General features: G+C 39.0%; 1 protein-coding gene across 4 annotated transcripts in view; it reads right to left on the reverse strand.

Moving 5' to 3' along the window:
• Positions 1-5,229, reverse strand: part of LOC100374461 (AP-1 complex subunit gamma-1) — a 30,768-nt gene extending 25,539 nt beyond the window's left edge. For 2 of the 4 annotated variants that reach the window (XM_085500060.1, XM_085500056.1), the window contains exons 1-2: positions 4,447-4,586; positions 741-902 (exon numbers count right to left, since the gene is read on the reverse strand). In XM_085500060.1, the coding sequence (XP_085356186.1) occupies positions 741-791 (51 nt within the window). In that variant the 5' untranslated portion in view covers positions 792-902; positions 4,447-4,586. Of the gene's footprint in view, positions 1-740; positions 903-4,446; positions 4,587-5,214 lie in introns of those variants that run through there. The other 2 variants (XM_085500058.1, XM_085500059.1) reach the window with 2 other exon arrangements.
• Positions 5,230-11,381: the final 6,152 nt, after the last annotated feature.

Below are 11,381 nucleotides of genomic sequence, written 5' to 3' on the forward strand. Positions count from 1 at the left end.
GATCAACAATCTCAATGATATAATGCAAATTTAATAATAATAACAAAATAGCCCAGTGGAACACTGCAACTAGATACATCATTGTGCATTTTTTTTGTATGCAGTCAACTGTTAACAGGGCATGACAGTGTATCTAACTGAGATTCAATTAACAAAGGTCACATGGTAATTAACTGCTGTATTTCCAAGACAACCAGAGAAAATTCACACCAGACGAGGGTAGCAGTAATTTTATTTGCATGGTATGCAGTATCCATTACCGAGGAGCATTACGTGGTGTGCATTTCCAAAGACGACAGCAGCGACTAATGATGATATCAAACTTTTACTTTGGAAAACGATAGTCCATCTCATATGACATTAATAGTTAACTGCAACGAAGTATAAATTTGCAATACTTTCGTATATGTTGCAAAGATAGACAAATCACGTAATAAATTTCCAGGGTGGTTTAGTAATTCTCTGGGCAATGCATCTTGGGAGATTTAACTATTTATTTATTTTCATTATAACTGTAATGAACAGCAATTTTATTAGCGTACATCCACATATATATGAATAAATCTTATCATGGGAAATTTTAAATCATTATAGGAGGAGGGGAGAATTGCTGTTAACCACACGTACACTGTAGTTTTAAGATTCGGTTAGAACACTGAAACACACACACGCAAACTAAAAACATTCCCTAGTGGCAGTGTATGACTGGGTAAGTGGGTTAACTTAGGAGACATTTTTACCTTTTCCTCAACTGCTTTGACTTTTTCTTCTATAGCTTGCAACACGGACATGTTGAATCATGTATTATATATATACATACATATAAGAACAACAACGACCAGTAGAAGAGACTATGTTACCGTTCACGTATACAGTACTACAAGAGCAGGGATGATCAAGTACTGCAAAAGAAACACATGCAAAAAAAACAACAACATGCAGTAAGTATAGAGTACGTTTTACAATGACTGGGTAAACAAAATTCCCAATTAAAGCCAGCTAAAACAGCATGCATGCAATTAGAGGGATGGGGGTGTAGGAGGGTGAGTCACCACGATTTGAGGGTAAAAGGAGGAAGAAGATAGGTAGACTAAATAACCACACCCACAGACACCAACTACTAGTATTCTTCAAGTGCTATACTTATTCAAGTTTGTTGAACATGTACCATGGCCACCAAGGAGATGAGGGAGTTATAGATACGACGTCTAGAACTAAGGAGTTGAGTCAAACAAACCCTCAATCTCACCTTACCCTAAGAGAATTACTGAAATTGTGATAATTCTTCGAGGCTTGTTTTACGTACAGGGTTTAGCAATTGCATATTGCATGCCAGGAAAAGTAATAATATTAAATACATTTTTACTTAATGTGTGAATGAAAAAAGAAATAAACAAGCAACCCAGCACAAGAAATCAATTCCATTCAATAAGGTAAATTAGAATCGCTCCACCAGTCTACTACACATGGCAGATGCATTATACTGAATGAAGGTCAATATTCCCTCCAATGAGTAAAAATAATGGATCAGAAATAATTTAAAATTGAATTATTTTTGCATTAACAGAAAACAAAATCACATTTTCTAAGAATTAGTTTCATCAGAAACAGACAAAGTAGATTGTCTAGGCTAGTGATTTATTGAACACAAGCAATTGTGAAACGTTTTTTTTTTTTACTACGTATTAGTAGTAGCACTGTGAACAATGAGGTCAAGTATTTACATGCTTGCTATACTTACACATGTGTATGAGTATTTTGAATTTAAAAACAAACATTTCTTTCTCTTGGATTTGGATCAAATATGAAATAAAAATATCAGCAAAGTTTACGAACAGAGCTAATATAAAGGGTTAAACACTATAATAACAATGACCAAGGGAACCCAAAAAAATAACACAGATAGTATCTACGGTACCATGTCAATTGTAATCCCTAATCTCAACATCAGTATTTCAGACAGAATGAATTTTTTTTTACATAAATATGCAAAATTATGCATTTAGCTTGCACATCCGCACTGATATGATAGTATGAGGTACAATGATTACAGAATATTTCTAACAAAGAAATAAATAGACAAAAATTTCAAAATTATGCATTCAAGCTTGCACAACTGTTGTGATGATTACGATCACAGATTTCAATTTCATTTTGAAAAAAAATAATAAAAATTGCTTCATTCAGTAGACATTGATGAAAAGAAAACTAACAATAACATCAATGAACAAGGATGAGAATGAAAAACTGTCAATTTTGCCATGGTTACAAGAAACTGGGGACTTTTTCACTCAAAGGGACTTCTGACTAGCAATACACCCAACCAACATTACCTCATCACCACAACACCGCCACACCACACCAGCAAACTCAATCATTTCCATTAAAAATTGATGCAAAGACTTTGTTCACCATTTATCCCAATCACCATCCACTGTTTATACCATGACAATAAAATTGGTACATAAATGTATAAACAATTTATACAATAATAATATAACAGGTCTTGCATTATCAGTAGCCCAAGGCATAGACTACCATATCTTGTCCTTGGACTACCAAAACATATGTACCTTTTATGTGCATGTGGGGCAACAGTCACTATTATTAGAATTGTAAAGCTATCTGTGTTTGAAAACACTGAATGTTTTGTGTTTTCAATGTGCAGTAGTTAATAAACTCAGTTTGCTAGAAGATTTATTGGTATGGCTTGTTTTCACAGTATCAACAACTGTCTTTTTGTTGAATTCAAATATTATATAAAAAAACAGATTAATAAAATGAACTTTGACTTGACACAATGCCAAAATGTGTATACATGTATATTGTCACTTAGAAAGTCCACTGTCAAACAAATTATTTAAAAAAAAAAATATTCCTACAAATGTGAAAAATGGCCACCATTTCTACTGTTTTGAAAAGCACAACTGCAGACCAGGATAAAACAGTTATTGAGCAGTTACTTCAAAACGGGCTTCAAACCACAGAATGACGTTGTACACTTTCTACATATCAAATTATAGCAGGGAACTATAAAAAAAATTCTGGGCCTAACGTACAAATGTCAGTGAAATGCAAAGAATAATGGACCTAGATCAATAGAAATGACAATACTAGAGCAAGATCACCAATCAATAATCAATCACACCAGATAACAGCTGTGATTGACACTGACAAATATGATTCAAATTATAACTGATATAATAGAAATGCAGATACCTTACACGAATTACTTTGATTTCAGCATTGAAATCATAACATGGGTGTTAAATTTATAATGCGTTGGAATACTTGCTGGTCATAATGTCATTTCTTTCAAACCTGGTCAAGAATCCTGCTACTTTTATTACAATGCATTTGAACATTTCCTTAACTATGACACAGTGGTTCTTGTATATCTGCGTAACAATCTTTAATAATAAGCAAACAGATGGTTGAACATCGGTTGGTTTGAGAGTGCAGTGTCAAAATCCTCAAAATAAGTTGACCCGTTTTTTTTTATAAACATGGGGTTTTATATAATATCGCAGATAGATGGGAACCACAGTAATTCCTGTGATGAAACATATACACCCATTCTGTCAGCTATCTGGATTTTGAGTGTCAGTAAATGTGATAATTGAGACAGAAAACAAGAAATGACAAACTCTTCCTATATATGTTGTAATTTTTACTAACTCATCTTGAGATATTTTGTACACTTAAAAAAATAATCTCAATCTCAACAGAAGAATAGCCATTCATTAACCCAATAACTACAATAAACTCCACGGTTATCAAAATAATAAGATACAAACTACTAGCATATTAACACCCAGGACCACAATTGTTAATTATTCTAAAACAAACAAACACGCCACACCACGAATATATTACATGCTGTACCCAAACGTGCGACAGTCACTCCCACACTCCAGATAGGGAGTCGCCGCATTTCCGCATATTTGGTAGCAAGGGTTACCCTCGCCAACATGATAACAAGTGTACATAGGGAATATATGTGTTTTTAATCAACGTATATATTATCAGATATATACGGATGGATGTAAATTTCGTTGAATCACGTGTACCAAAACGATGATCCCCCATAAATACAATATATCGAATATATTATCATTATCAAGCATGACCACGTCTATTGGTACTGTGATGTCGATGCAAACATACTGAATTTTAACACATAAAATCATAACATTTTGATTAAGGTGGTAGAATGATATGTCATAAAATACATTTTTCACCGTATGTACAAAGATCGAAACGTAGAGATAATAATATTTCCACTTCTCTGTGGGATCATCCCTCGAAAAACCTGTTTAGTCTATTCGACCACACACTTTGCGTAGCCTTAAAAAGGACCAAAACCGGCTGCAGTGAACGCACACTGGCAAAGCCAAGCAGCGTAATGGCTCATATGACTACACCTACCGATAGTAAGTCTCTTACCTTATTATATTTGGTAAAAAATCAGGATATAATATCGTCAAGATCGGTTTGAGAATCGAACGAATCCAAAGAGCATGAATCCAAAATGGCGGACACCGGGGACTGACAACCTAGTTAGATAATAAAAATACCTTCGCGAAAACTAGAATCATCTTGGCACCATAATTCGTATTTAAAAAATCAAATATGAGATGACTAAGTGACTTCTGAATTTAACTTGAAATAATATTTTAAAAAATCGCGTTATTATACATACGTCGTGAAACTACATTATGAAGCGCAAGGATATTCCGTGGCGTGATTTGCCCTCAACTCGTGGCAGCATGACGTCATTACACATTTTGAGGAAAACCGTATATATTGCCCTCTACGAGTACATTGAATTTGTTGTCAACCCAACGACTTCGTTTTGTTTTTATGTCACCAAAAGTATTGTTATACGTCGTCTCGTGTGACGTTTACGCGTTAGTTGTTTCCAATACGCGATAATCTATATTTTCGCACACATTAAACAAAGTATTTAAAATGTCTTAAACTGCGCTTTTCAGTTTATTTTGTAGCAAATATTTGTTACGCCGTGCGACGAGAGTTCCGGGCACTAACTGGTTGTATCTGGCTTCCTGTACTGAAATTGTTGTGTAAACACGGATGCCTAAATACCTTGACCAGAAAACGCTTTTTCCTTCCTTCAATAATTTGAACTAAAAACTATCCAATAAACTAATTTTCCAGAAATGTTATTCAATTAAATGGATATCCAAAACTTACTGAACACTGACAGTTTAGTTTTCAAGGAAATACGCACTTCTCATTAGCATATAATCATCTCGAACACGTGGTCACAACTATAGAGGGCGTGGCAGAACAGACTAGTCGCGGACATTTCGCGTCACGTACCCCCTTTTTGATTTTTCAAAATGTTGTTCCAGGGACATAATTTCATTCTCGAACTTAAAAAAAGAAGAAGATTATTTACCGGGTCTTACTTTACTTTTTCCCCATACATCCCGATGTATTACTCGTAACTCCGTAATTCACATACAGTTAACATAACGCATATCTCAAAAAAATGATCCGTGATCCTAATTTTCCTTACATATGAACTTGTTTAGCAAAACGCAATCTATTCTAATCTAAATCCAACGACTTTCGTGGAACTGTATTGAGCAACCTCAGAAGTAATTATCATACAAAAACAGCCATTGCCATGGTGATTGCTGAGCGTAGTACCAGTAGCGCGTATTGTTCAAAGAAATTGTTTTATCGGCCTTGTGTCAATGTCAATTTATTTCACACTGTTATCACAGCTTAATTACCCTAGGCTACCAATTCGCAATAAATCCGAATTTCTCAATTATATGTTTGAAAGAGTTCCTTAAGGCCCCTACCTAAACCCTAATACTCGCCCTAATTTGTACACGTGTCCTGAAGAGGGAAATGTACAATTAACATAAGAGGGGACACTGCTTAAAATTAGAGTCATGGGTGAGAGCCCCGAGGAACTATTACCGAATTACCTTTTAATTTCAAGTTCAAAGAGCTCGAAAATCACTACTTAACTGATGATGTTCTTATTCAAATATGTCCTTCACATTAGTTTCAATCATACAGTTTAATAATGAATTTTTTAAACATTTTGATCTTGAAATTTGGTGCCCTCCAGATAACGAAGCTCGAGCCATGTAATTGTGCGTAAATTGCCATGAATGGTGTCACGCAAACTACGGAAAATGGCTTATTAAAGGACATTACGAGTATGATGATTCCAGTGATGAAGATCCCGTCAAAGACAATTGGTTCGTCTTTGGTTGCATTCACGGGCGAGATAGGCGAGGATTGTACCCTTGGTTTCACCCATACGAGTTACCAATAACTTAAATGAGAGATGTAAGTTAAAGGGCGGTGGACGTCACGCTGCGCAAGTGCGATATTTGTGTTAATGAACATTGAAAAAGTTGAAAACATTGAAAATAACAAGTATGAGGTTTGACCTGGGCGCGACTTGCACTAATTACCGCCGGTGACTCCTTCGATACTTTCCAATCACCTGAAAATACCCCATTAAAGCTCGGTAATCTCAGTTTTTACTCGTTGATCTGCGCAACAGTCAAATGAAGTTGCCATTTTTGTTTATATGAGACCATATATCTCGCGCATGCGTGGCGTGATACAGTAGCGTTCAATCGTAACAACTCACAGATGCACACAACTCCGACATGAAGAACACAGGGTGATAATGGAACTAAATAACATTTTAGTTACACGAGTGGACATAAACAGTTATTATTACAACAGTTATTATTATTATGATTCCACGTGTTGGTGACACGCATGCACACTCTATACAGACTAAGTAAGCGCTAAGCGAGGCTGTATTTTGAATAGACGAATGTATTAATTTCAAAACGCAGAATGCCTGTCTTAAAATTTAGATAAGATTATATGTACCACTGTCCCTGTAAACAAATTATCGTGATTTTGATGGTTATGAAAAAAAAAATTAGATACTTATAGAAAAATGATTGGCATTTCACTTCACCTACGACGCTGTATAGTCCAGTTTAACACATCGATATTTCAATGGAGCTACAACGGATGTCCGCCGGCTCCCAATTTCCTGTTCAATTCCTTGAACATGTTCATATTATATATACGGTATATGTGACGTCACAATTACGTAAGGATTCTGTCACTATAACTGTAATGTGTGCAATGCAGTAACAGTGTTATCCGTGGTTTCGCGGCGTTTTGGGTCCGGGAAGGTAATTTGCTTCGTCTGTCTCGTCTCTATATCTCGTCCCCTTGAGGTACGGGATCGGGAAAGTTACTTATACTTTACAGTCAAATAAGACACACACAATGGAATACGTTTCAGCTCTCGTCTTAGTCGGTCAATCGAGCACTCTATAAGACACAGCGCCCTGGGGAAAAAATCCCCAAGACTTTCACAAGGCTGACCCAAGACTCGCCCAAGACTGTGCTTAGACTCGCCCCAAGGCTCTCCAGGACTGCACTCTCGACTCCGTCTATCCTAGAGTACTTGCCAAGACCAACTCAAACTCTCTTTATTCATTTTCAAAACTCTAACCAATTACAAAGCAGTAACAAGACTCTAAGGCGTAACTTTCAATCATAAAGCCAATCACACTAAGTACTGAATACGTTATATCTTTTGATTAATCGTTCACTACATTAATAACTATGGATACCAACTGTCAAAATCGATAGTCAGAATAGCGACGGATATCTGGTAATTAGTTCCAAATCACTGAGCCAAGTTCCGTCCAAAACTTCAAATAGGCCTAAACGATGACAGACATAACACATCAATTCGCTAATAATCAACTAATTAAGTCGGTTAACAGATACGCGAAAACTAATTCATGACAGCTATAACAGTGTATGCGTCTTGTTGTCTCGGTCACAACACCGACAATACATGTGCAGCAAAATGACAACGACTCTTGTCCTCAAAAGACTGTGGCATAACGTAGAGGAAAATTACATTCTCGTTTTTTACAACATCGCCGGCATAACGATTATTTCCGCCATAGGGGGTAAACACAAGCGGAGCGGAGATAAGCCTATGAGACGACAGAGTATATTGCCCTGGTGCATGGTGGTACATTGTATATCGTAATACTTATGAGGTTTTTCATCATTGCCAAGGAAACAAAAACGAGAAACTTCCTCGTTATAACCAGACATTTGAATTATTCTCGTGAAATGAAAAAAATAGGCAAAATACTAGTACATACATTTATGTCGAATAAGTTGTTTTTCTGCCCCCCCCCCCCCAATCTGTTTACGAAACTGAAGATCTTCGTCTCTAGTGTTTTCTAAGGTCTATGTTCAAACACATTTATAGAAATGGTTTAGTATTGTTTTCAAATCACAAGAGTTGAATGTCCCAAACATGAAGCACATGAGATGAATATAAAGCTAATTCCACGCAGGTACTTTCAAGTTGACCCAGCTGAGAGTATTCGCTCAGAGTAAGTCATTCACTTTAAAGCAGTTGGTTTTTACTAAAATTACACTGACAAATTTAAGGTATAGTTCTTTCATTATTTCAATTTACTAATACATCTAAATGATGCATTTCACGTATAGATGTAGAGACTTTTGGCGTCAAAGCGACCCTGTGACGTAAATGTGTAAAGGTCGTGAGGCCGTTGCGGAGCAGTGTAGATATTCGTTTAAAATCACGTCCAGCGTCAATAAAAAAAATGGCGGGGGACGGGATTTAATGACATCAACTACACATCATAACATCATATAAGAAATTCGTCGCTAGAGGCACTGACTTATTGGGACAAACACTCGTACAAGCCAGCACCCAAATCAATGTGACAAGGAGTCTTTTAAAGCGGGAGGGTCGTCACCCGCGCACGCGCGGGAATTGAGTCCCAACCGATGATAACACACGCTAAGAACGCAAATGCTCATAGGTACGCTATGGCCACCGGACGCACGCAGGTGACGACTCCCCCGCTTTAAATACTTGACTCTTGGATTTTAAATGTGCCCTGTCTCATCTCATACTGTTTGAATTGTTGGATATAGCCATTTGGTCTTCTTGTCTACTTTCCGATGAGTTACCAATCAAGCACGCAATTTGTATTACTACACCGCAATGACCCAATTGTGACTCGCAACGTGACCTTGTGCATCTACAACAAACCTCCATTCTACTCCCATCTTATGTCTTCCACACTGCACAACTTGTGATACTCTCCTCAGTAGTGTGTCCAACAGCACATCAGACCCATTCAACATTGTCTTTTTGTGTACAGCATGATATCCATCTCAAGTGAAAGGAACGTCTTGAGAATCCACAACACTATTGCAGACTCGAAGCAGGTTCAATGGCACCAAATAGCAGATCCCAACAAGTATCAATTCAAAGTCTGGACAGAACCAATAAATTAGTTTGCCACATCACTGAATGCAGAGATAGGTGTACACGACATGAATACCATGCCATACTGCACATTAGTTTCTGACATGCTGTAGCTACTAAAATGTTCTCACATACACTTTGCTTTGGTTAGTGATGACAACTCTTGGGGGAAACAGAGTCAACCAACACATCAATGAAACTGCTGGCCTTGTATGTATTGGCCAATCGAGGGGCTACCATCACTACTAGTGGACCATCTGGTGTGTCTTGTCACACAATCTTAAATAGCTCACAATTCAGGGAGAGGGTTGTCTGCAGTTCCAGAGATGTGACTAACAGGCTGGAGACAATGCTCAAGTTTGTGAGCGTGCTCTATTTATCTATATTAACGCCAATGGAAATTTTAGAGATTGGCATTTTCAGGACAGTCTTATTCTTTCTATCCCTCTATTTAGTTGATTTTATGCATTTTGTGGTAAATATGGGTATACTAAGGTTTAACCTAGGGAGAAGTATCTTATGGGGGTTTGAAGGGGCTTGGACTTACTAACCCCAATTTGTTGTTTGTCTTTACTTTGAGACTAGCATCGATCATTTCAGACACTCACATGGGGAAGAAATGAGGTGAACTACAAATCATCCTTTGATGTAAAGTTGGCCATATTCACAACTGACACGATCACCTTGTGCAATAACATCCTTCAGTTCTAAAAACGCGAGGTCTCATGAACAGGCCACAGCCATTTAGATACTATGCGCTGGTATACACAGATTGGGCCTCGTCAATATGTGGTAGAGAATAGCAAACTCATCAGTCGCATATCAAACAGGACGTGGCACAACGACTGCTGCCCATATCAAACAGGACGTGGCACAACGACTGTTGCCCATATCAAACAGGACGTGGCACAACGACTGTTGCCCATATCAAACAGGACGTGGCACAACGACTGTTGCCCATATCAAACAGGACGTGGCACAACGACTGCTGCCCATATCAAACAGGACGTGGCACAACGACTGTTGCCCATATCAAACAGGACGTGGCACAACGACTGTTGCCCATATCAAACAGGACGTGGCACAACGACTGCTGCCCATATCAAACAGGACGTGGCACAACGACTGCTGCCCATATCAAACAGGACGTGGCACAACGACTGCTGCCCATATCAAACAGGACGTGGCACAACGACTGCTGCCCATATCAAACAGGACGTGGCACAACGACTGCTGCCCATATCAAACAGGACGTGGCACAACGACTGTTGCCCATATCAAACAGGACGTGGCACAACGACTGCTGCCCATATCAAACAGGACGTGGCACAACGACTGCTGCCCATATCAAACAGGACGTGGCACAACGACTGCTGCCCATATCAAACAGGACGTGGCACAACGACTGCTGCCCATATCAAACAGGACGTGGCACAACGACTGCCGCCCATATCAAACAGGACGTGGCACAACGACTGCCGCCCATATCAAACAGGACGCGGCACAACGACTGCCGCCCATATCAAACAGGACGTGGCACAACGACTGCCGCCCATATCAAACAGGACGTGGCACAACGACTGCCGCCCATATCAAACAGGACGCGGCACAACGACTGCCGCCCATATCAAACAGGACGTGGCACAACGACTGCTGCCCATATCAAACAGGACGCGGCACAACGACTGCCGCCCATATCAAACAGGACGCGGCACAACGACTGCCGCCCATATCAAACAGGACGTGGCACAACGACTGCCGCCCATATCAAACAGGACGTGGCACAACGACTGCTGCCCATATCAAACAGGACGTGGCACAACGACTGCTGCCCATATCAAACAGGACGTGGCACAACGACTGCTGCCCATATCAAACAGGACGTGGCACAACGACTGCTGCCCATATCAAACAGGACGTGGCACAACGACTGCCGCCCATATCAAACAGGACGCGGCACAACGACTGCCGCCCATATCAAACAGGACGCGGCACAACGACTGCCGCCCATATCAAACAGGACGTGGCACAA

Source organism: Saccoglossus kowalevskii, chromosome 6 (genome assembly GCF_978046115.1).
Source record: "Saccoglossus kowalevskii chromosome 6, keSacKowa6.1, whole genome shotgun sequence".
NCBI classification, from domain to species: Eukaryota; Metazoa; Hemichordata; class Enteropneusta; family Harrimaniidae; genus Saccoglossus; species Saccoglossus kowalevskii.